Below are 26,115 nucleotides of genomic sequence, written 5' to 3' on the forward strand. Positions count from 1 at the left end.
CAGAAATGTCAAGCTGATTAATTGATTAGTCAATCATAGAAAAGAAAAAGATATAGCAGCTATTTTTCGAATTGATTAATTGCTTGTCATTTTTCAAGTAAAAACGCAAAACATTGTCTCATTCCAGACTCCGGTGTGACGATATCCTGTTTTTTTATGTTTTATATCATTGCAAACTGAATATTTGAGTTTTAAATTGGACAAAACAAGACATTTGAAGTCCTCACCTTTTGATAATAATTTTGAGTTGCAGCTCTGGTATCACTTTCTGAAGCTTTTAATGAAAGAAACATCGGGTCTGTTTTCTCCATTCTTGTTGTACTGTCGCACTAGACTCCCAATAGTAGTGGTCATTTATGGTTATATTGCTCTTGGACCATTTCAGTAGGGTCCCCATGGCGACTCCCATTGCAAAAACTCTTGTAAAGCTATGCAAACTATGCACAAGGTTAAATATTGAAAGGTCCTCAATGAAGAATCGATGCAGTGAAACCTCTTTTACAGTTTAACTACTTGAGGTGATGACCACCTCCTCAGAGCAACTCCTTAACCTCTGAGGGGTTAAGAAATCTTCTTTGCCTGATTGTATCTCATCTTGTTTAAAATATAGTGTTTCTGCTGCATGGTTGTTGTTGCCATAGAGCTGATGTTGCTCGTTATCATTGTTTATTGGTTACCAAAGCTTTGTGGCTTCCTTTTGAAAGTGTTCAAATCTGTCAGGAAACTAATGCTGCTGTAGGCAAAATGATTGAATCAGTTAGTACAGTAATGACTTGTGAATCTGGGAATCATACGGTTAATACAGACGCCTGTACTTTCCTCTGACTAAAGTTGCACATTGTGGAACTCTGGGTCCCTGCCCAGTGTATTTTTAGCATATGTGTCATGTTTTCTTTACCGCTCTGAATGGCCTCAGTTTATTGTGAGTTACCGTTGGAGGACTAACTTTGAGATCAGATATCACTCACTCAGTGGTTTCTGTTGGCTTGTCTGCTCCATACACATATTCACATATTCCATTCTCTGCTGGTCAGGGAGTGTTTTTCTACAGAAGGTTGCTATAAACTTAGACAGTGATATTGAGATAGGCTTCCAAAATCACAGAATCGTTTTTAAACAAGTGAGGTCTCGCTGATGAGGCCAATTTCTGATCACTTCTGCTGCTTTTTTTTGGTAATCTGGCTCCTCTAGGATGCAGACGATGATAGCGAAGGGACTGCTGGGGCCACTGCAGCTGAAAGGGGATCTTTGTTTTGCAGTGCAAAGTAAATCCCCCTCCTTTCCCTTGCTTTTTTTGCTCTGACTTGAAGCTGGAGTAAGTTGCTCTGTTGGATGGTTGATTCAAATTGTGTGCACATGTGCCATCATGGGGCAGAGTTACAAACCGTTTGTGGGGCTGCGTACAACATCACTTTGATTTTGTTGGTAAAGCAAAAGTTTCCCTTGTCACAGATCTGAGTGAGTCAAATTAGCAATAAGTTGGTCAACTCTAATCTAACTGTAATTGATAGCAGCAGACACATGGATAAAAAAATGGGGCATCCCTGAATATCCACTGTCTAGACTACTGTGTTCTTAGAGTATCCTGGACAACACTCTGCAGAGGCGTTTGCCATCCAACGCTGTGATTGGATTTGCCTTCTTTGCAGGATTTAAGTCTGCTTGTTAGTTGCTCAGCCTGTGTAGCTTCAGAAGAATCTGTGGAGCCATGAGTCACCAGACCAGTCACTGCTGCAGCCCAGACATCCCTTTTCCAGTGGGCGTCATTGAATTTGTTCACTGCCGAGGCTCTGCAACGTTCACAATGGACTGGAGATGAAAGATGTCACTGGAGGGTTCTGTGTACTGTGTCCACGAAACTCTTTGTATAGTTTTCATTGGGCCTTAATAAGTTCAACCACAATACTTGGAGGGTCCGTGTCTTTTCATAACCCCCGCAAATACCAGCGCCATTTGACATTATGCCCACAGAAGAGAGATTTAGTATGTGCATTACCTCAAAGCAGCCATTGTAAATATGTGTGCATTGTTACATGGCCTTTGTGTGAAATTCAGATGCCATTTGCTGATTACTTGTTGAATCTACAATACAGAATATTGTGTCTCTCCATTATAACCGGCAGTTGACGTCAGTTCTCATTATTCTGTGGAGCGCACCAGTCATGCTATTTGTAATGGTTTTGAAATTACGCATTAATCCCTTTGGTGGATCTCTTCAAGTGGACATGAAATTCTCTGTTCATGAAGCAGGTTTCAGTTAGATAGACCACCGTTTTTTTTTGTATGCACAGGTCATTCTGATCAATCATTAACCAGTGAACTGAAAGACATGCCTTTCTTCTGTGAATGGGAGGGAATGACTGAAGTATCTGCCTTATTTTAGTCCTCTTGTCCTCCCATTTATGATTTCAGAACAACATTCATAGAGCCTTGTATTAGCTTGGTGAATTATATGTGGAATTATGCCACTTCTAATCGTGTATGCAGGAGAATGAGTAACCCAAACATTCATGATTTCTTAAATTTAAAACTTACAGCCAACACTAAATGTTATACTTAAACACATAAGATCTTTTAGAAGAAATGTCCTCAATCAGCACATCTGTCTTTGAGAAAGCAGAGATAAACACAGAGTCCTGTGTGTTTACTCTGCAAATACACCCCCCTCCTACTATACACACACCAACACACATACACATGAAAGCAGCGCTCTGCAGTTTGCCACGCTCTTCCCCGTATTGGTTCTTACCTATGAGAACCTCTCTGTGCTCCACTGTACTGTAGCTCCGGTCATGTTTTGAACTGCTTTCTCTCTTGTTTTTCCTGCAGGTCAATGTTCGCGTCACCACCATGGACGCTGAGCTGGAGTTTGCCGTCCAGCCCAGCACCACCGGCAAGCAGCTGTTTGACCAGGTACGCTGCATATCAGTGCTGTATTGACCTCCAGCATACCCAAATTGACCTATAAATATGTTATCAATATCACTCTAAAAAGATGACAAACAAAGTGGAAATGAGGTTTTTGGATAAAGCCATTTTGATTGAGAGGATAAGAAATAAACAGCCAATGAGGGGTCCAGTAGTGTAAAAAAGCAGGACATACAGGACTTACACAAGAAGTAATTTGTAGAGTTATAGGACTAGTCTGAAATTTGGGGAAATACAGAGTTAAATGAGAATTTTAAGGTAAATATGTAGCTTGACCTAGATGGTGGTTAGCTTAGCACAAGGACTAGAAACAGAGGGTAACGACTAACTTGGCAGACAGGCAACTAGTGGAAATCCCAGGAAGTAACTGTTCCCAGCCAGTAACAGAGACATTTGAATGCTACTGATCTCATCTAACTCTGCGCAAGAAAGCAAATAAGTCTATTTCCCAATTACTTCCCCAAATGTAGAAGTATTCCTTGTGTTTCACTGAGGAAGAACCAATAAATCCTGCATGGTGTCCATCACTTGATTCATGTTCCGCTTCTCAAAACTTCTTCAGGTCATTTATATCAACAAGTACAGTCACATTTTTTGATCTGACACACTTTCTCATCAGCAAGAACATTGTAGAATTAAGTAAAAAGGAATCAAAGTTAGATTTTGAATTAGTCCAGCAATACTCACTTCTACTATCATCACTACAAAGTACAAGAAACTGCTGTAACCTTCCTCATCACGTCCGATCACTGGATTGACGTCACCCAGAAAGATCTGTGTTAGGAGAAAGTGTCTGCCCTCATTATCTTCCCTCCAAAGCTCTTTACATTCATTACTTCCAGGTCTGAAAAGTTATCTCTCGAAGAAGAGATTACAGGAGCTTTTGGCCTCAAGTGTCCTTATCAGTGCTTTGTCTTCCTAGTGAGGTTCAGGGATTATTATAAATGGTTTCCTGTGATGAAAAATGACAGCTTAACACGAGTGAGCAAACGGAACTCGAGGCTTTTATTAACCTAATGATTAATGGCAATCAAATTGGTGAATGAAGAGGAATTTACACAGCCTATGTACAGAGTGAAAGGTGTGGTCACAGTGAAGGGCACATGAAAGCTGTAGTGGTAGTTCTGGCTCCCCAGAACAGGGCACTGTGTGTTACTATGTGCTTATTTACAGGCAATATTAATTTGTATTTAATCATGATAATTTGCAAGTTATCGTTTATGTTTTGTGATGTCTCAAATTTTTCTCGATACACCTAATTTAGAAACCTTGGTAATCTAACCTCTTTTAATTTTCTTAAACATTTTATCATTATAGTAAAATAGTCATATTGGAACACATTTCCTTTATATATTAAAAATGAATGCAGCCCTTATTGGCACTCAGATTGCTCGTAACACCTCTATTAATGTCTTCATTACAGCACATGTGGTTATGTAATAAACTAAAGTGGATATGTGTCATTGGCCTTTGCCGTATTGTCAAGCAAAGAATCATCTTTTCTATTTTCTCCCTCTGCTTGTTGAACAATACAGTTTCAACTCCTAAAAGTAAATGACATGTCATTAGCACGAGCCTGTCTGAGGTTGTGTGACAACACAGGGGGGAGGAAAGGCATTGTTTTAGTTCACTTCCTGTATAACTCGTTTTTAATAGCAAGTGTTGCCGACTGTATGGATCATGACTGCCTGTCAGGGGATTCACCCTTTATCTCATAAGCACCACTCCCAAAAGGAATAACAAAATACAATTATGTCCCATATGATTTTGTCATATTTAGAAATTGTGTATTATAGGTGTGACTGTTTGTTTATAGATGGTGTTTAGTTAGTTCTGATCAAGTCAGCATCTGTAGCAGTTGTATTGTTTGAAGAATAGTAGCCAGACCTGGAAAACCATCCATGTAAACGAATAGCTATAGAGATTAACCAGATAGTCACCTTTGACATCTCTCTATTTATAATTGTGGGTGAATTCCCCCACCTACTTGTTAGAATGGCTCTCAGAGGGGTGTGCCACAGATAATCACTCACGCCCTGTGAGTGTCAGAAACAGTTCAGTGCTCTATTTTAGCGAAAAGTTACAATTCACTAATTTGGGCATGGGAAACGGTCCACAAAGCTTCACACCTTGTCTGTGGTCTGAGGAGCAGATTCATTTAGCCAACAATTAGTTTCAGTGACCGAGTTCCTCAAGTCTGACACCAGCCTGATTTTAGTTTTATAAATGTGTGCTTTGGCGGTAATTAGCTGCAACCACTCATGTACACAGTCACAGAGCGTTAGACACGTTCTGTGGAAATGCTGAGTAACAGCGGTGAGCTCATTCCCAGGACCTGTGTGAGGCCTGGTGTGTCCCGTGTGGTCAGCACTGATCATAGCCCCTGTCATGCCACTCTTAAAAAAATGCCTGCCACTCCCCTACACACCCTCGTACAGTTTAACTTCCATCTGCCTGAGCTATGCTTGTTTGATTTTGAATTGAGCCTCATTAAGATAAATCACAGTAGATGTACTTGTTAGTTATACCTCCGTTTGTTTGTTTTACCTTGTTTGCTTACCTTCCCATGATCTCCTCTTTTTTTATGAATGTGGTTTCAAAAGTCTTTTAGTTTCAGCTTCGGCTCTTGTTTTGGATTGGTTGAAATCAGAAGGATTGATGTTTAACAGCTGAGAACATGCCTACATTTTTTACAGTTCAACAATAACTTGAACCGAATCCAAGCTTGGCTGACAGGTGCCAGGAGGAAAATATGAAACTAGTTCACTCTCAGAGCCAAAAAGACAAGACACCCAACCCACATGTCAAAGCTGAATTCAAGAAAATTGCTGCAAATCTTTTTTAAGAGTAGCTCTTCTTAAATATTGGCTTCTTACTCCCTTTACTGTTCACTTCACAATGAATGTGTGGTCTGACAGTAATAAAACAATTTCCTTTGAGCCAGTACACACAACCTCTCCCCCCTCCACCCCCACCTCAAAACACACTCCTTCATCTTTGTGCTGGTCTCTGTTTGAGGCCCGACTGGGTGAACTCCTCCCTTCCCTCCTCAGTCGCTGGAGGACTCTGCATTATTCAGCTCAGAGGATGCAGTGAGTAATGCTGTTTCAGCCCAGTGGCATTCCTCTCTCTCACCACAGGACCTGAGCGCCCATAAATTAGGCGGAGGAACTTTCACTCGTCTTTCACTTTCACTAGGTCTTGCAAACTGTTCCTATGTGGTTCTGCAACTTCTGCTCCTTTAACCTAAAATGAATATGAAGTGGCTGAAGACACAATATCTGTTAAGGTTTAGCTTCTTTGACCCGACTCCAAATGTTTTCACTGAGTTTACAGTTTTTAATCATTGCCAGTGAAATAGACTGGTGCCTGCTGTGTATAACAGATTATAAAAACAGCTGCTCTCAAGGAGTTTGGCCTCTACTCTTTTTGGGTTACAGTCGTGAATATATTTTGCAAGTACCTGCTGTCGGTTTTGCATTTGAGTGGTTAATTTTCAGTAGTCTTATGAGCTCTTGACGTACATTGGAGTGAACGAGCAACCCATTAAAGTCAAGGCAGGCTGCCAAACTAACCTGCTGCGATGTCAGTTTACCAAACTTGTGTCCCCAGCTTCAGATTTAATCCTCCTCTAATGAACTGTATTATTTCCTGTATCCTTTGCCAGCAGGTGTTCATAACATGTGTGACATGTCATTATAGCTGGTTTATCTATTTGTCAGCGGAATTACAAGTTTATTTTACCACAGTAATGTTGTTAAAGGTTGATAAGCTTGCTGAAAATGGGTACTTATCCCCTGAGAAAAACAATAACTCTTAAGGTATCTTTGTGGTTGCTCAATCTCGTTTCTCCGGCTCTCACTCTGTGGACCCCAAAGCACAACCACTATGAAAAGGCTGGTTGTGTTCTGAGGCCTTATGTGTTTCATTACAGGTGAGATGAAGTGCTCTCTCATTTCACCCCCCCTTCTAGTGCTTGTTGTTGAGCTAAATACAATCCATCAGAAAAGGACCCTGAATCAAAGCCATTCATCAGCGCTCCCTCAGGTCAGCCTGCCCTGTATTTTGTGTCGGCGACAAAGAGGGCGAGTTTGATTTTAATTTTAACTTCAGCTAGAGATTATCGTTGGGAATGGGCTTGGCTGGAGTTACCAGTGTGTTGTTGACTCAAACTTCACCCGGGCAACTTAGCACCTCACCTGGTGACTGGGTGTGGAATTTGGCAGCGATTCATTCAAAAAGAGGCCGGCACAGAGATTGCCCAACTTAACGGCGCACACACACGTAGACACAAAAACATGAATTCCTACATGGTGCTGTTGGAAAATCGCTCTGCTTCTCTGAAGCCCATAAAGAGCCTCTGGTCGCTGAGGTTTCTCTCAGAAGCCAGTGGAAAATGGCAGCTCCTCCTGCAGCATGAGTGATTATTCCAGATCTATAACTGGGTTTTTACTTTTTGCCTGAGCTGCACAGTCAAACATTTTCTTTCAAACTGCTGATCTGAAAACATTCTTCTATGGTTAGACCAAATTATAAGTGAGGTTGAAATTAAAAACCAGTCTCATAATCTGCCTTTTTAAAGTTTAATAATGAGCAGTTTTACCAGAAACTAAAAGGACTGCAAGTTGGAGCAGACTCCCCCCACCTCGCTCCAGCCCTCTCAGTCTTTTCTAGTCAAAGACAGGATGCTTGTCACGCAGCACGCCCTCGTTATACAGTATCACTCCTTCTCACTAGTCAAACAATAGGACCACTCTGTTAAAGACTAGTTCTAAGCAAGTTCTTGGGTGCTGTGGGATATTGTATTAGACAGACAGATGTGAACTAAGTTAACCTCCAGATGTATCAGAAGTGTTACTGAAGCATCTGGAAATTAGATTAATTGGTAATTTTAATATTCATAGACAAATGTTGAGAATAAAAGGATCAGATCAGTCTCATAATCTATCATATATTAGCTGAACTCCTCCAGACAAACAGATGGTGTGTTAGAGTGCACTATAGTTTGTCCTGGCAGTATTTGGATGCAGTTTGTATCGTAAACCTGGCCAACTCCATGCTCAGGCCTGGGAATGTGTAATACTATGAGTCTTGTCTACCAGATTAGTCTGGTACCCGAGTAAGTCACTTTAAGGTTAGATTCTCTCTGCTTTGCCAGCCTTTGTAAAGCACTAAAAGGCCTTTTCATAACTTCTCGCTCTGCTGGAAGAAATCCATCAGTGATTCATCTACCTTTTATTGGAAAAATTACCTCATTAATTTTTGAGGTGTGAGGACATGAGCTCTTTTTGTTGACTACTGAAATTACATCATCTTATATTCTGTTTTCCTGGAAGAGTAGGTGGTGTTTTCTTTGTAGTCACGCAGTCTTAAACCTGCTCATAGTTGATATCCTACTATCCTACTAACTCTGCCTTGCTTGTGATTTTTTTCACAGGAATACTGGTAATGGGTTTCATCAGTGGGTCATAAGCTTGGTCAACATTTTGTTACCTCATTCAGCGATATATAGTGACTTAATGGACATTTATTTATTAATTCATTACTTAAAGTCTGACTTCTTTTTCTCAATCTGTAGGTGGTGAAAACCATCGGCTTACGGGAGGTCTGGTACTTTGGACTTCAGTATATGGATGGCAAAGGTTATTACACCTGGCTAAAACTGGACAAAAAGGTAAGATTCATCCTTGTTAAATGATGTTTTGTTTCATTTTGTCTCATCGTGATCCTCTTTTGTTTTCTGACTGTCTTCTGTAAATGCTCAGGTGTAAAGAAGAACTAGGTCTGGAGGAAAATCTTGTCCAGTGATACAATGATACACGGTTTCTCCAAAATAAATTGTTTAGCCGAGATGTTAAACAATTAGTAGATGATTGGCCAATCTTAAGATACATATATCATTTTCTTTGTAAAATTACAGCTCGGCTTGAAGTATGTTTTATCTCATAAAAGTGCATTCTTTATGATGCTAGCAGAAGTGGTCTTTTTCTAGGAATGCCTCCACTATAAATAGACTACAGGAAACCTTGTAATACTACATCATTCACCCATTACTAATAATGATAATAAATATTTAAAAAATACAGCAGTATAGTTTGTTTTCACATTCATCAATAATTCAATCATTACATTATTTGCCCTTTCAATGCTGTGAAATTTTAATATCATTACATATCATGATACCCTTTTAACCCACAGTGCATATTATATCTTCACGGTCATTTCACCTGCAGTCAGAAATATGTCCCAACTAGTAAAATTCAATAAACATTAGAGAAAGAATGCATTCCTCTGAGGGGACGGTAGAATCACTGCTCCAGTGTTTGACTTTCAGTCAATCAGTAGCCACCATATTACAACATGTATATATATACATGCTATTATATGTTCACAGTCTTCTACTTCAAACATGGCAGGTCATTTTTGAAGGCCTGTCTGGTTTGTATCTGTGCTGAGGAATCAGCAGGAGTATTTGACAAGAGTGAAGTGTGAACTCTCTGTGAACCACAACTGTCTCTGTTGTTCCTGAATAAACACAAGTTACCTGAACACCACAAACTGTTATTCATGAAGTAGCTCGTAATCCAAGAGTCTAATCTGTCAGTTTAAGAATGTTTTAGTATCACAGTTGCAGTATAAACCACCTGCAGCTGTTTTGCATTAATAATCTCTTAAATATACACTTGTCTTTGGCTAAAAGTGCAGCCTATAAAAGTTTAAAAAAATCTGCGGATATGTTAAGACTATATTTTTCGATGCAATTAGTTCCAAACGAGATTTTCTGATGAACGCCCTTTTGACCGAAACAAATGTAGGAAACTGTGATAAACTCGAGAGAAAATTTAAAAGTTGCCTCTTTGCACTTTATAATCATAAACAAGGGTCAGAGAGAGAGAGAAAAGGTTATGCTTGCCTCAGTCAGCAGCAGTATACTGTACACTGTGTGCTGACACTGCGCTGCAGCTCATCAGCACAATGCAAAGCTCAAACTGGAATATTCCCGGCCTCGTACAGTCCCATTCTCTCCATCAAGACCGCTTCGTTCCTGTTTTGAATTTAGAGGAAGAGGCATATTGTGTAAACACATACCGTGACGAAGAGTTATTAAAGTTTATTTCCACGAAATGAGAATCAGAGATCCTCTTTTTGTCTGGGCAGGGCACCCACGAAACTGGAACTTGCTGTTTTTTACAGTAGCCTATAAACTTTTGACACCTGGTATTTATTCATGTTTGACAGAGCGAATGTTATCTATACCTTTTACTTCACTGGTTACATTCTCAGCACAATCATATCCAATCTTCTCTTTTGAGAAAATCAAAGTAGACTACTGATTTATACCCCAAACACACCTGATAATACTCTGTAAAATGCTTTTCTCTTTGACATTAATGGAAAAGTATGGGTTAGCTTCGGGAAATGTTATTCTTTTCTTTTTTTGCCAAACGATGCCATTGTCCCATCCAAACTGTAAAAATGTAGCCTGTTACAGTTAGCCTGTTAGCTTATCTTAGCATAAATACCAGTAGAAACTTTAGACACTTGTCCAGTACATACTTAAACCTTGATAAAACGGTAAATTGTTGTTAATTAAACAAACATGATTTACTTTGTTAGTTAGCATGAGCTTAGAGTTGCTAGTAGGTGGATTTTGTTAACTAACTGACAGAGCCAGGCAAGCTGTTTCCACGTGTTTCCCACCTTTGAGCTAAGCTAAGTGCTGTTTAATGTTCACATGATAGTTTTTGTTAATTCATTATGTTCTTAATTCCTCCCCAGGTGTCGTCCCAAGACGTGAAGAAAGAGAACCCGCTTCAGTTCAAGTTCCGGGCCAAGTTCTTCCCAGAGGATGTGTCTGAGGAGCTGATACAGGACATCACCCAGAAGCTCTTCTTCCTGCAGGTGAAGGAAGGCATCCTGAGCGATGAGGTTTACTGTCCACCAGAAACAGCCGTGCTGCTGGCCTCCTACTCTGTTCAGGCCAAGTTTGGAGACTATAACAAAGAAGTCCACCGGCCTGGATACCTCCTTTCTGAACGCCTGCTGCCACACAGGTGAGATGTGCCAGTTCATTCAGGACAACAAATCAAGCTTTGTTGTAATATCCAGGTCAAAAGGCAAGATGTACCATGATGAAGCTGTTGACTTTGGCACTGGTAGAAAGTAATCTTGTTACATAAGGAAATAATTGGATCATTTAGATTTGACAGGAAGAAGGAACTAAAAACTTGTATTACAAGTGTCTAAAAGTGCCGTGTTCACACAAAGGAAATCCACATCTCCACCCCGGTAGCTAAATAAACAAAAGAAGAGGACTAAGTTTATGTTACGATTATGATTTTTAGAAAAACATCTAAGTAATTGTGTGTGTGTGTGTGTGTGTGTGTTGTGGGCCATCTATTCAAATTATCTCTCTTTGGACCATTGTGCCTGAGAAAACAAAAGATAAGAAAGAGTCAAGGGCACCATTCACACTGCCAAGAGAAGGGGTGTGTAGAGTCAGAAAGAACCCATCATCTTATTTCATCTGGGATGTGTTCAGGCTGGTCATTTTCAATCATATCAGCTTCATTTATCTGCTTTAGCAGTCATGCCTGCTCATTGTGATGCAGCTTGGTAATACAGGTATACCCTCTTCAGAGAGAAAACTGTTATATATTCTTGTCAGGGATGTGATGACTTTTCTAATACACATTTCCCTGCATATGTTGAAAGATCTCAACAAGGTTGCCATCATGTCTGACATTGCTGTTGATTTGTGCATAAATAACTAGTTGCTTATCACCATTTCATGATGATGAAAGTAAAGTTGATACTTTGTTCATTTAGATTTGTGTGCTTATAATTTAAGTTTTAGTATAATGACATTAAAATGTTACTTAAAGGGGTTTATGGAAATCTAAGTTTTATGCAGCACACACCCTGTTGTGCCTTTCCTCTAACTGTGGCTCACTGCACGCCACCAAACAACTACACTAGTGCCGACAAAGAAGTAAATGCTACTTTGCTAGCACAAAGTTGCACCTTGCACAGAGCCACAGCTTCAAAATACAGTGCATAATTTTACTAAACACATTAAAAATGAAGATATCCGATTGTTGTGACTGTTAGTTGTCTCTGTGGTCATACAGCTGACCTGGTTTCTTCTCTCTTTCTGTAGAGTCATGGAGCAGCACAAGTTATCCAGAGAACAGTGGGAGGAGAGGATCCAGGTGTGGCATGAAGAGCACCGTGGGATGTTGAAGTGAGTGTGTGTTTTATATAATGTCACCCATTGAGTTACAGTATGTTGGGTTTTGTGGATATTGCACTCTGAAATCCTGCAGTATGAAAAGGAATTGGATCATGCCTCTCATTTCCTGCTCTCTGTCCATTCTTTCAGGGAGGATGCTATGCTGGAGTACCTGAAGATCGCTCAGGACCTGGAAATGTACGGAGTCAATTACTTTGACATCAAGAATAAGAAAGGAACAGAGTTGTGGCTGGGAGTGGACGCCCTGGGACTCAACATTTATGAGAAGGATGACAAGTAAGCACTGTATTTTGACCTGGAAGTAAACAAAGCAGCTCTGCTGTTAGTGTCTAGTCTGACTCTTTATTTCTGCTTGCTGCTAGCTGCAGCCCTGAAACACAGAGCAAACTGGCTGAGCCAGGTCCATGCCTGTACTTAATCACTATTCCTGTTCCTCAGCAGACTGTATGACAGGAATAACAATGAAGGCCAAATTGATACAGTCCTTAGAAACTTAAGCCCAGCATTGTGCTTTATTTGGTCTGTATTGCTTAAGATCTATCATTTCAAACAAAGATACACAAATTTGCCACATATGATTTATGATTTCTTCCCTTTGTTCTGTTTATAATTGTTTTGCTGTATTTGATTGTGTCCTCATCTCTTGTAGATATATAGGACAGCTTTTGTTCCCAACTCGGGTGTAATTATTTCTCCACGTACTGCTGATGATAATGACCTGAAACATATAGCACATATATATTTTGTGTGCCATTCATACCAGAGATGACATATATAAGTAAATGAAGTAAAATCCCTGCTATACAGTAGCTGATGTTAGTAACAGAAGGGCAGTAGCAGTTTGTATTATGTAGAATGACAAGTAGTAAATATTACCCTATTTCCCTTATTTCTTCTTTAGATTAGTTTTGTTTTTGTCTGGCATTGTGCTTAAAGAAAAATATACTTTGAAGATCTGCAGTGTTGACCTCCGTGTTGGTTGTGATTGCCACTATGTTTATGGGACAATACAGATTGGGAGGTAATCACCCTCTATTTGGTGAAATGAGTCCTGACATCTGCTGTGGCTGGTGGCTTGGTCTGTGGGGTTACTGAAGTGAAGTGCACTGTGTCAGAGGAGCACTTCATCCCAGGTGACTTGCCTTTCAGTCACTGACCCCGCACACTGTACTGACCTGCTGGCCGAGCTGTGCTGTTCATGACTCTTCCCATATTAAATTAGCTGCACTGTGTCAGCTTTCATGCCAGCTGCTATTGAAATGTGTGTGGCCTACAGTGTCTGCCTAGTGGAAGAAATGAATATAGCAAGCTGGTGGCTGTGTAATGACAAATGTCACGACTTTAATTGAACCTTTACTGGCTGCTTCATTGTCTTTTATCAACACAAGATTTTCTTTTCAAGTCTAAATAGTTTAATTACAGCCACTGCCATTGTGTTAAAGTTCATCTGGTCTTTCATTTAGCTTTATTGTACCTATACTGTGGTGTGAAACCTTCAGCAAGAGTGAAAAACACACTATTAACAAGCAGAAAGGGTCCTTATGTCCTTGTGAGAGTGTGTCTTTATGCGCAGCCTGGGATCAGCAAAGAAATGCCTTTCCTCCACGGTGCCCTCTGCCGTAACCATGGCTACGCCGACTGGTTTTTCAAGCTGTGCCGCACTTAAGAATGTGAGGCTAACCTACAACAGTGTCTCTCCAATGAGGGCAGCCGGCCCACAATGGAGCAGTGCAGCCAAGGCTTCACCGAGGCACAAGTCTGGTGCTGGTTTAACTCCTTACGCTCAGCAGCTCCCGCAAACCACAGCGCTGCTCATTTTATAGGGCAGATTTCCTAGTTTTTCTTGAGCCAGGGTTTCCTCTTAGCAACCATCCTAGTCAAACACACACACAGTGAAAGCAGATTCACAAGCTTTAATGTTGGATTTACTCGGATTTAGCAATTCCAATCAATATTTTATACCTAAGATCTTTTTCTTGTCAGCTGAAATGCCAAACTTGAATAGAATAGAATTGTCTTCCTTTTATATGACTTATGTGACCGTTAACTGAATATTTTTGGATCAAGAGAAGATTTTGGCTTTTAAATAACTGTTACAGACATCTGTAGATAGACCAATAATGGAAATGATTGTGAGTTACGACCCTAAATAATCACAAAAACATATTAGATGTTCATATTTTCATATTTTTTCTTGCATTCACTATTTTACACTCAATTAACAGTAGGAACTTAAGTATCTAGCCAGATCACAACTGTACTTGAACCTGTAGTAAGTAATTTGATATAATGGTTATGTTAGCATTTGCTATGAATTGCTAACATTCCCCAAGAGTTTTTCATAGATGAGTAATCTATGGCACAGTAAGCCACTCCTAAATTCCAGCTACATTTTCCAGCTACCTTTTTCCCTTCCCTAATTTTTTTGTAAACAATATAATATCCACCAACATGAATCCACAGATAGAGCACAATTCAATAAACCACACAATGAGATAACTGAGATAACTACCACATTGTTTTCTCAATTCCACAAGCATGTGTCATGGGTCAGCAAGTGAGTGACATTCCTGTTCAGGCAGTACAGTTTCAGAACTGAGTTTCACCAAGAGTTGGATGACTGTGTTTCTAAATTACAACACTATGGGCCTGTCAATGTTTACAGTGCAACTTTGTCGTTGTGTTGAATGGGATTGGCATCCGTTCAATATGTTTGGCACAATAGAAGCGCGAGCCACACCCCAGATTCATCATTCATACTTAACAGCGGATACAGAAATCCATGTTGACAGTCAGTCTGAGGTTTACTGTTACAGCTGCAAAAAATGCCACTGTAAAAATGTGTTTTCTTATATAACAGTCATATTTCTGAACTGTGTGCAGGGTGAAACATCTAAATTAAAAATCACATCAAAATTATGTACAGCAGCATAATGTTCATGTTCATGTGCATGTGATTTCTCCCTCAGATTGACCCCAAAGATCGGCTTCCCCTGGAGTGAGATTAGAAACATTTCCTTCAACGACAAAAAGTTCATTATCAAGCCTATTGATAAAAAATCCCCGGTGAGTAACACGTCAGCAGTATCTATCATCGCTGAACTTTTCACAGATTGCGAAATTTCTAATTCTAATGAAAATTGTTCAGTCTTGTCTATAACGTCACTCTATCTGTCTGCTTTCACCATCTCCGCCAGTTGTAGACTTCCTCTTTAGGTGAAATGAAGCTTTTCAGAGTATATTGAGTTTCAGTGTGTGAATGTGTTTAAGGAGTCTGCTTCCGTTTTACTGGGGGCATCAGGTGTCTGTGTAGTGGAGAGAAAAACCATTAGACATATCCTCAGTCTGATCTACCACACAGAATAGCCAGGGCTACTTTCCAGGCAGTGCTATTAGTGATGGACCCCCCCTCCCCTCTCTCTCTTATCTTGGTACCTTGGCAACTTGGCCTTGGAAGTAGGGCAGTCTATGTATTATTGTTTTTAGCAGTAAAACCAATTAAAAGTTTCCCTACACGTGCTCATGTCCTTAATCAGCAAATCACAGTGAGTCAGCAGCAGGTGTTTGTTTATTTATCTGTTCTCACTCTCCCTCTCTTGCTTATTCCTCCTGTCTGTTTCTTTTCCAAATTTCAGGACTTTGTGTTTTATGCCCCGAGGCTGCGCATAAACAAGCGCATCCTGCAGCTGTGCATGGGCAACCACGAGCTCTACATGCGTCGGCGCAAGCCAGACACGATCGAGGTGCAGCAGATGAAGGCCCAGGCCAGAGAGGAGAAACAGCAGAAACAGATGGAGAGGTAAAATAGAGGAGGATATGTCTGTTGACTGTAATGTCAGTTTTCTCTACCAAAATGAGTTCTTCACAAAAAGTAAGACTATCACAAACCTTCTCTAAGAAAAGGGTGTAAAAAGTGACTTGCAATCTTGATAATTTATTGATCTTAATATCAGTCTTTATGTAAAAAAGAAAACTACCCTAGTGCTTTAACAATCACAAAATAGTGAGTAAGTGTCAAAAATGAACAAAGAAATCATCATGATGATTTCAACCATGTTGTGCAACCCTTCTTTTGACATTGGGCCTCTGACTATAAAGAACAGTCATCTTTTTTGAAAATGTTCTTATTTAAACTCAAAACAGGACTGCACCTGCTGGTTATCAAAAAATAGAATCTGAAGATTATTTTCTTGATTAATCAGTGACTCCTTAAATCTATAAAAATTCTGAATATTGTGAAAACTACACATCAAAATTCCAAGAGCCGGAGGAGATGTCTTCAAATGTATTGTTTTTTCAAACCAACAGTCCTAACTACAACAATTAATAGATTATCAGAATATTTAATGATCAATTCTTTGTCAATTTTCAACAAATGAATGTATCTAATCATTACAGTTTCCATGTTCTCAAGTCACATCTTCATTTAAAAGAACAAACTCTTTCATAGTACTGACCACATAGGACATAGGTTTAATTTAAGTGTTGTATTTCTTTAAGCATGTGCCTTTATTATGCTATCAACACCTCGTGATGATGATCCATGTTGTAGATTAAGGCCAGCAGAGCACTAATAAAAAGCCTGACCTCGTTCTGTGCTGACTGAACCAGCTTTACAGTGGCAGATACTATTGATAGCTGAGCTTACAGGTAGTCTGCTTTCAATTCATGCAGTTCAACATGTAAAGTGAAAATACCATTCACTGGGCAACAATGCAGCATTCCTCTCCAAGTAAGGAGGAATCTACTTCCTGAATGGGTCGAACTGAAAGTGAATGGATGTTGACCCTGGTCTCAGCTACAGCTGTCGGCTTGCTGTCTGTCCTGTACAGCTGTTTAAACATGGTGATGTAACGCCGAACAGACAACAAAGTAAATACCAGTGAGAGAGTTATTAGATCACCGGGCCCCAGCAGACAGAGTTAGAGTTCACACACAGTAGCTGACAGCGGTCACTGTCTATAAGAGTCTGGGCTGATGTCCAAATAGTTTGTGATGAGTCCCTTAAGAGCCCTTGTTAAAACATAATTAAACCCTCAGGGAGATTTCAGGTTGTTGCTTCGGTAAAAGCAACATAATAATGTGAGGAGATGTAGAAGGCTGGTGTACAAAATAACTGCACACACTGTACAGAAAAATATACAAATTGTGTAAAAGAAAAACAATATGTAAATACAAGGCCCAACATGTTTATTTATACGCACACACATGCAAAAAGCAACAAATACACAAAACAAATTGTTTAAACATCAGTGTCTCTGACCTATTTGCATGTGTGGTAAATACGAGATAAGCCCTTGAATTGTTCATGTGTATTGTATTTTATCTTATAATGCAAAACCTTTGTTGATACAAGTTAATTAAATGTGAGGATTTACTGCTTTTCTGTCTTATATTTTTGGATTTTTGACTCTTGGTCACATTATATAGAGTCTGTTCTGATATGTTATTGACTAAACAGATAATTGGAAACAAAATTGACTGGGTAATCAATACTAAAAATAATGTCTTGGTTGCGGACTGAGACAGAATTTACAGTACATCTGGACTCACATGTTGCAGTGTGCTACTGTAGCAGCTGTTTTCTTCCACCAGTCATAGGATCTTTCACTGAAATAATTATTGCATTGCCACATGTCTGTAAGTGTAATGCAATTTCAAATTAAAAGACCTCACCTGCAAATTCTCATCGTAAGACATAAATGAGATCTATATGGAGGTGTGTGTTGTATATGACCCTAACAGAAGTAGATGTTGTTTTTTTTTTTTTACTACAGCCGCTTTTGTGCAAACGCGAGGTGAATCTGGGTTTTGTATGTGGGTTTCACAGATTGTTGTTTTTTTATGTGCACGTATGCCCGACAACTGTTGTTTGTCAGCCGTAACTGTGCATCGGCTGTGTCAGCTCTCTTTGTTGGCTCATAGCGGCTGTGTCTTATCTGCAGGGCCCAGCTGGAGAACGAGAAGAAGAAGAGGGAGGCCATTGAGAAAGAGAAGGAACAGATGGAGCGAGAGAAGCAGGAGCTGATGATGAGGCTCTACCAGTTCGAGGAGAAGACCAAAAAGGCGGAGAAAGGTGAGGGATGGGGGGTGGGGGAATCTCATTGCACAGAGGGATCTCAGTAAAAATGTGTGTGTGTGTGTGTGTGTGTGTGTATGTGAATATGTGATTGTGCAGGTAGGTAATATATGCAGGTTACTTGTTTTGTAACCAGGATGGATGATGAATGTAACAATCAAATAATGTTAAAACAACTGCAACTGTACTTTAGCAGTAATTTTATTATTATCTTTCAAAAGAAGCTTTGAAATTATTATTATTATGTTTGGTTCAGTACACAAACCCATCTACCCTAACCCTTCTAGTTTTATCTTTTTCTGCTTGAGCTCTTTTTCTACTGGCAGTAAAACAAAATAAACAAATCATGATTGACCTCAGGAAGTAGGTCATGTCTTCACAAAGTCACACAGAGAAAGTATCAGGCTAATGCAATTATTAAGCGACTCCAGGGCTTTCCCTTTAGTCATGATTAATAAGTTACCCTGTCATAAAATAGTACCACACGATTTGCAGAGTTTGTGTTTACATGCTTCAAATACCAGCAGATTATGAACATTGACACCTTGAATGATAGAATGTCTAGAGACTGTTTATATAGTCATGGGAAAGAGTTTCATTGTGAGAGCCTAATTTTTATGATACATCTCTTTGTTTCCCTGTTAACACTTGAATCATGACATCAGACAGATTCAACTTTGGTTATAGAAACTTTTTTTTTAGATGGCAGTAGGTATCATTTGTATACAGGCTGTTATATTATGCTGTTTTATCATTAATAAACCAGCAGTTAGTAATATTTCTGTATCAATATTGTTACCTTGGTCATAAAGAAAGTCTTGCCACTTACAATGCCAGTAAATTTAGAGTTATTGTTATGGTGTATAATGACAGCTGAATTAAATAGTAATAAGGTTTGCCAAGACTGATCAAATCAAGTAATGATCAACAAACCATTTTAGTATGATATGCTTGCTTAAAATGGTGTGAGCAAAATCAAAAAGCACTGTGGGTTTTATTTTGGCTGTGGGAGGCAGGAAACTGCAGCTATGAGCATCAAAAATGTTATTTTGTGTTTTCCTGTGTGCACTAGCATTTGTCTCATATCTCTTCTCTCTCTGCTCTGTATTGTAGATCTGCAGGACCAGCTCCAGAGAGCCATGATGCTGGAGCAGGAGCGGAGGAGAGCCGAGGAGGAGGCAGCTCGTTTGGAGGCAGAGCGTCAGGCTGCCCTGCTGGCTAAAGAGGAGCTGGCTCGCCATGCTGAGGACCAGAAGAAGAGTCAGGAGCAGCTGGTCAGTATTTCTGTGACTGTTCATTTTTATGACACAGAAGATTTGCCTGCAGTGGCTCAATTTAAATAGAAAAGAAAAGGCTTCCTGGCGGAGGTTTTTTTTAAATGAAAGAAAGCATAGCTGGTTCATCAGCAACATCTCAAGATAAGATGAATTGTCCAGGTCAGTACCAGGCACATTGCAGTGTGGAATATTCAGCAGTGCCTGGCTACTGTAGCTCCAGACAAAACCACTTTGTAGCGTCCAGCTGGACCACACCCCATTACTTCAGACTAACCGCCCTCTCACCCCGAGCAGCTCTGCTGTGGACCACCCAGTGTGTTTACAGTGTGTGCTGCTCCCTCTTTACACTTTAACAGTCCTGACAATAAAGCTATAGTTCCTTCAGCACAGTCAGCTGCTGACAGTCAAACACCAGCATGGTTTTATCGGACAGACACCTGCTGTGACACCCGTTATACTTAAACCCTATTAAGACGCTTGTGCAATGGATTAAGTGTCCGTGCGACCTCCGCTGACTGACAGGGTCGTGTTAAAAACTTGTTGAATAATATTTAGTATTAACCTTACCCACCCCACAAAACCTATTGTAACACTATTTCAAGTTTTTATGGCCTATTTTCCAGCTGAACACTTTTCACATAATTTTACGTCAAAGTGCTTCAGAGTGGACAGAAGTCTGTTCAGCGTCTTTTTCACACAAACACACTGAACAACCAAAGCAGGCGTACAGAGACATTCTGCAAACAATGAAAATCAAGAGTATGTAGTTGTGCTAGTAGTTACTTTGTATGTATTCCCCTTTAATTATTGTTTCTGTTGTTGTTTCTTATCAGGCTGCAGAGCTGGAAGAGCACTCGGCCAAGATTGCCCTGCTGGAGGATGCCAAGAGACGCAAGGAGGAGGAGGCCGAAACTTGGCAGCTCAGGGTGAGAGCTTTAACTGAGGGGACACTGCAGTTTATAGTATACTGAGGCTCATTCAGCTATTTTAGTCTGGTGGGAAAATTGGAGAAGATAGACAATTACATTACACCTACAGGCACTGGAGCTTCAGCTATCAGTTTATACTCTGTTCTTTTCAACGACCGATTGTAGTAGAGTTGTGGTTACTGTTTTTGGGCATTGTGCCATCATGCCCAATACAATAATAAAGGTGACAACAAATCAAGTCCTCGGGCCACTTTGATGTTCATCTCTGTTACTCCTCTGTTCTCACCAGGCCATGGAGGCCCAGGACGATCTGGTGAAGACCAAGGAGGAGCTGCATAATGTGATGGCAGCGCCTGCACCACCTCTACCTTTACCTCCCCCTCCCCCAATGTACGACCAACTCGACGACAACAGCGACAGCGAGGAGAACACCAGCACACACAGTGCCGACCTGCAGACTGAAGGCATCAACGACCACCGTAATGAAGAGGATCGTCTGACTGAGGCTGAGAAGAACGAGCGCGTCCAGAAACAGCTGAAGGTGAGGACGGTGTGATCAGAGGACATTAGCCCCCACAGATGCAGATTTATCATTATTACATTTGGTTCATTCATTCAAGAAAGTAATCACACGCCTTGTTGCTTTTATATTTGTTAAGTAATACCGATCTTTACCAGTCATTTGAATCACACTTGTGTAAGATGCATACTGGACCACGTTTGCCATGACTCATGTTCATAAGCACTTACACTCAGATTTCCTGTAAACACAGAGAAACTTTCCATTATCAGCAGCTGAATCTTAAAACAGGCTTCTTCCATCAAACTGAACAGTACATCATTGTGCACAGTGAATCTCAAAACATTCAAGTCAATTTTTGAGTGGAGGAGGACTTTAAGAAATATAGGTTTGTTTTTAGTTGAAATATGCTATAAACTTATCTAACACTTGGGGGTGGAAATCAGTAACGTCTGCAATGAAAGCTATATGTGAATGTGAGAGATACATGCTGTGGGAGTGGTGAAGGGTGCAACATGAAATGAAGATTATGGCTGGATGCCTGCTAAAGGAAGAGATAGTAAGCAAATAGGCCAACTTTTATAGCTTACGAACCCAGCTGAGCTAGATCAAATCACACTCCTTTTTACTATATAGTGTACTATATTTACTGTCCACTGCTTTATTTCAGAGTCATGTGGTGCATTACATTCAGAAATGGTCAGAAATGACAGTATAGTACAGCTGTCAGTGATGACACAAAGTGATTATGATTAACATGTGAGTTTCCTCCTCCATGTTATGTAATAAGTGAACAAGGGAGTGATTTGAGGCAGAGTGGGACAGCAGTGGGATGAATGTCACAGTGACACTACAATGGTCTTCTTTTATGGTAGAATTATTGGCAGTGTTTGTCGGGCTCGTTCATCTCATGCCCATCTATTGAATAGTACAGTCTAGACCTACTCTATGTGTTAAGTGCCTTGGGATGACTTTTGTTGGGATTTGGAACTACATAAATAAAGATTGATTGATTGATTGATTGATTGATTGATTGATGCCTCTTCTCTTCCTCTCCTCTCAGGCCCTGACCTCAGAGCTGGCTCAGGCACGTGACGAATCCAAGAACACCCAGAACGACCTTCTTCACTGTGAGAACGTCCGGGCTGGCCGAGACAAATACAAGACCCTGCGACAGATCAGGCAGGGCAACACTAAGCAGAGGATCGACGAGTTCGAAGCTTTATAAGAAGGCTTCCGGCTCCCTTGGCCACTTACCCTTTCTGATTGGTCACTACATCTCGCTCCTCGGCTGAGGCATATCAACACACAGAAAGAAACACGCTCAAACCCACAAACACACACATCAATTGCAGACTAAACTGGAGCAGTATAAGCACAGCAGAAGCATCGCTTACACAGAGACAAACTCCTGCTGAGAGATTGTCCGGCAGTATGCAGGGCTTTGCCATTCCTTTGAAGAAAAACTTAGTGCCAAAACATTTTCTCTTCTTAGTGTTTCAGATCTTATTTGTGTATTTGATTGTGTGTAATTTGATCAATGAAGACCAAATCATTATTGTTTTTAACCAGAGATGGGATAAGTAGAGGGATTAGCCAAATTTTATTATTATTTCACAATGTGCACATAGAGTATGTAATCAAAGCCTCGCTTCTTTTCGGTGTCTGTCGTTCGTTGTGTAGGAAGAAAAGGACAGATTGTCGTGTCATAGCGACCACTCAGAAAGGGGAAAACAGTATAAGCAGAAAAAAATGTATGTTTGTTTTTGTTTTTCCATTATATTTGAACACTTACATTTATGTTTAATATTGCTATTCAGTAGTTTAAATTCATGCCTAGTTTGATATTTATACTGTATATGGGACATTAAAAAGGGTATTTCATCTTGGTTTGTATATTTTTGCTATCTACTAATGAAAATGAAAACATTTATGTCTCACAGGTTTTTATATATTGACCCAAATAATAGCAGTCTTATGTTCCATACGTTTTCCTTTAGATCACTAAATTAAAGAGATTTAATTGTAAATTATTATTTTTTACTGTAGGAAATATCCAGCTGCATGCCATTAAATCAGTTAAAGAGATTGCTATCTATTCTAGGTACTTTGGATTAAGTTTTTTTGCCGTGCATTTCACAGCATGCTGAGGAATGTCTTTATCCTCAGAGCGCTGTGTTGACTCGGACACCTTAGGTTTAATATATTTTATTTCTGTCTAATCTGTGTCATGTCGCTGTTGAGTGAGAGTTGAGCACGTGTTGTGTGCTTTCACCCTCCTAAGTGGCCTTTCTCTCTGGCTGTCCCTTTGCGGGTTGCAGTCCCAGACAGTTGGTCTTCACTGTTTAGCCAAGGTGCATAGTCTCCAAAATATGGATGTAACTTTGAAAATCTCTATTGCTTTTTTTTATTTTTTATTTTAGACTTCCACTGAGGTTAAAATGAGGGTTGAGGTGAATGTTAGAAGAGTTTTTATTTAGCAGTTTGGTCACAATGGACTGACCCAGACAGTCACCAACATGTCACTCTCCTCTCTCTGGACATGGACTAGAGTAGCATCTACTGCCACTGTAATGGAAACACACAGCTCTGCTGGCCTTTGTATTTGAACAGGATTTTATAATGAGGTGTTCAACATATTGGCAATAAAAAAATTATGATTACACATCAGAGTGTATTTTCTTTTTTCTGAAATATGTTTGTGTACTTTAGGAATGGGGATCTTTTTGTATGGTTTGTGCTTGACCTGATACGTTTAAACTGTATGGTTGGCATTTTTAAATGTCTTATTTTAAAAGCTGCATACAAATATAAAATCAACTTATCAAAAAAAAAAAAGAAAAGAAAATTCGTTGATATTCCAGATTTAAAAATCCCAAAATTACAACAACAACAAAAGGAATATGAATATATAGTTTCATTTAAAATGAAAGCTATGTAAGTATCTAAAACACCAGGGCTCTAGTTGTCAGACAACTTTACTCGGAAGTAAATAATGCTTTTGATGGGAATTATTTATTATGTGTTAGTGAGTATTTATTGTGCATGACTTAAAATAAACCACATTGCCCATATTGATGATGAAGGAACATGTCTATCAGTACTTTCTACTGTGTTTTTTTTTATTATTTTGAACTGATTTCAGACAACAGGCACAGAAGAATGAGATATATCAAATTATTTCAGGCAGCTTTATGTACATGATATGAATGATTGCTGACTGTTTATTCAATGAAAATCACTGTAAGAATAATGACAATTCATTAATTAAGTTAATGAGAAACATAGAATATTACTTTTCTTTGAGAAACATTATATTTTAGACAAAAGTATGATTCCAATGTTATGCAACAGTTTGCCCTAGGTTTCTTTCCTGTTTCAAAAAAAGGAACCATGAAGAAATGTGAGTTTGGTGACTGGTCTGCAAAGTGCCCAACTAGGATGAAGAGAGATGCTCACTTTGAACCACTCTTTATGGCACAACATCAGTGCCCTATCTCACTAATTCTCATGTGGTGTGAATGTGAGCAAGTCACTGCAACAAGGTTTAAAACTCTTGTGGAGAGCATGTTGGAGATTGTTGTAGCAGCCCATTGATGGTTTGGTTTCCAGACTGAAATATCTCAACAACTATTGGATAGATTGCTGAAATTGTGTGCAGACATTCATGGTTCCCAGAAGGTGTATCCTTATGATGTTGTGTGTGATGCTGACAGGCTAAACTGAGATGATGTCACCAGTAGCAGATTATTAGTATTTTAGTAGATTGTTAGCATTAGCAATCATATATGGATGTAATGATTGGGTTTAAAGGATAGTCTCACAATTTGTTAAAATGACAGTTAGGTTTCCATATGAACATTGAAAGAGGTTTTCCTCACTGTAATTAATCATCTTGTTCATACAAAAGATCCCCTTCAAATGTGCTGCCAATGCAGGTGATTAGGGCCAAAATCCACAGTGATTTTGTGCAAAAATGCATTTTTTGCCTGATGAGGCTTCATCAGTCTGAGTAAGTCATCAAGTCAGTATCTGCCAGATTTACAGTCTTTTTAGCATCAAATTCCCTCTTTGGACAGTGTTTCACTGTTGAGCTGTGGTGGAAGCATAGCAACAAAAAAGGACTTTGGCAGTAAAAAGACTAACGTTGAAAGATGTCTACTTGATTTGACTAATTTGGAACTGAATCTTCGTATTAGCTTCAGATCAACTTTTAAACACATTTTTGCACAGGAGGAGGACTGTGGATTTTGGCCACCATCACATTGTAAGTGCATCATGTAGAGATCCTCTACTGTCCAGTATGAGCTAGAGGGATGATTACAGCAGGCAATGTGAACCTGTCCTTTAATCATACACTTTGAATTATAAAGTGATTTAGTTTAACAGTAATAAATTAAAAGCAAATTTCATCTCATTAAAATACAATCATGTGCTACATAAAGACTTTGTACACTGAATGAATCATGAAGAGCTGACAGCTTAATACAGTATAAATACTGTACAAACAGAAAGTGCTGAGTCTGTGGATGAATGTCGTCATGTTCTCTGGTGAGCTGACGTCACGCCACTTGTTAGGCATCCTGAACAGTAGTTGCCATGGTGACCCTTGGGAAGAGGGGGCTAACGGAGAATTCCAGGTCAGTGACATCACTGCTCCTTCTACAGGAACGTGTTTTCTTCTTCTTCCTCTTCTTCATGGAGCTGTGAAACCAGAGACTGAGCATGTCTTTCACATGCTGCTCAGGCAGAGACAATAAAGGCCTCATTGTACAGAAGGAACAGGCTGAAGAGTCTGCCTGCCTGCCCCTGAATGCCTGTGAAATAACTCCAACCGCTTCCTCTGGCCGGCGGGTGTGGCTTCAAATGTCATTCATGAGAAATATTATCCCAGTGTCTTTTCCAGTAATTTCATTTGCATGGATGTTAAGCTGCTTGACTCCTCTGATAGCTCATCACTTAAAAGAGGAAATTGAATTTAAAAGACGCCTTCAACACAGCAGAGTGGGCTCTGTTCTAAGGTAAAACTGGATCAGTAAAACTTCCTCAGCCCCTCCCTACATTTGTTCATAGATGTATTTAAAACTCACACAAAGGTTTCATTCTTGACATTATGAATAGTAAATTAA

The 26,115-nt window shown here is 39.7% G+C and overlaps 1 protein-coding gene across 3 annotated transcripts in view; it reads left to right on the forward strand.

The window, feature by feature from the left end:
- Positions 1-23,645, forward strand: part of ezrb (ezrin b) — a 28,637-nt gene extending 4,992 nt beyond the window's left edge. For 2 of the 3 annotated variants that reach the window (XM_053336640.1, XM_053336639.1), the window contains 12 exons: positions 2,830-2,913; positions 8,507-8,602; positions 10,708-10,982; positions 12,089-12,172; positions 12,311-12,457; positions 15,151-15,247; positions 15,817-15,980; positions 18,127-18,257; positions 19,374-19,534; positions 20,371-20,463; positions 20,756-21,007; positions 22,050-23,645. In XM_053336640.1, coding sequence (XP_053192615.1) covers positions 2,830-2,913; positions 8,507-8,602; positions 10,708-10,982; positions 12,089-12,172; positions 12,311-12,457; positions 15,151-15,247; positions 15,817-15,980; positions 18,127-18,257; positions 19,374-19,534; positions 20,371-20,463; positions 20,756-21,007; positions 22,050-22,214 — 1,749 coding nt within the window. In that variant the 3' untranslated portion in view covers positions 22,215-23,645. The remainder of the gene's footprint in view (positions 1-2,829; positions 2,914-8,506; positions 8,603-10,707; positions 10,983-12,088; positions 12,173-12,310; positions 12,458-15,150; positions 15,248-15,816; positions 15,981-18,126; positions 18,258-19,373; positions 19,535-20,370; positions 20,464-20,755; positions 21,008-22,049) is intronic. The other variant, XM_053336642.1, reaches the window with a different exon arrangement.
- Positions 23,646-26,115: the final 2,470 nt, after the last annotated feature.

This window comes from Scomber japonicus, chromosome 17, assembly GCF_027409825.1.
Source record: "Scomber japonicus isolate fScoJap1 chromosome 17, fScoJap1.pri, whole genome shotgun sequence".
Lineage (NCBI taxonomy): Eukaryota > Metazoa > Chordata > Actinopteri > Scombriformes > Scombridae > Scomber > Scomber japonicus.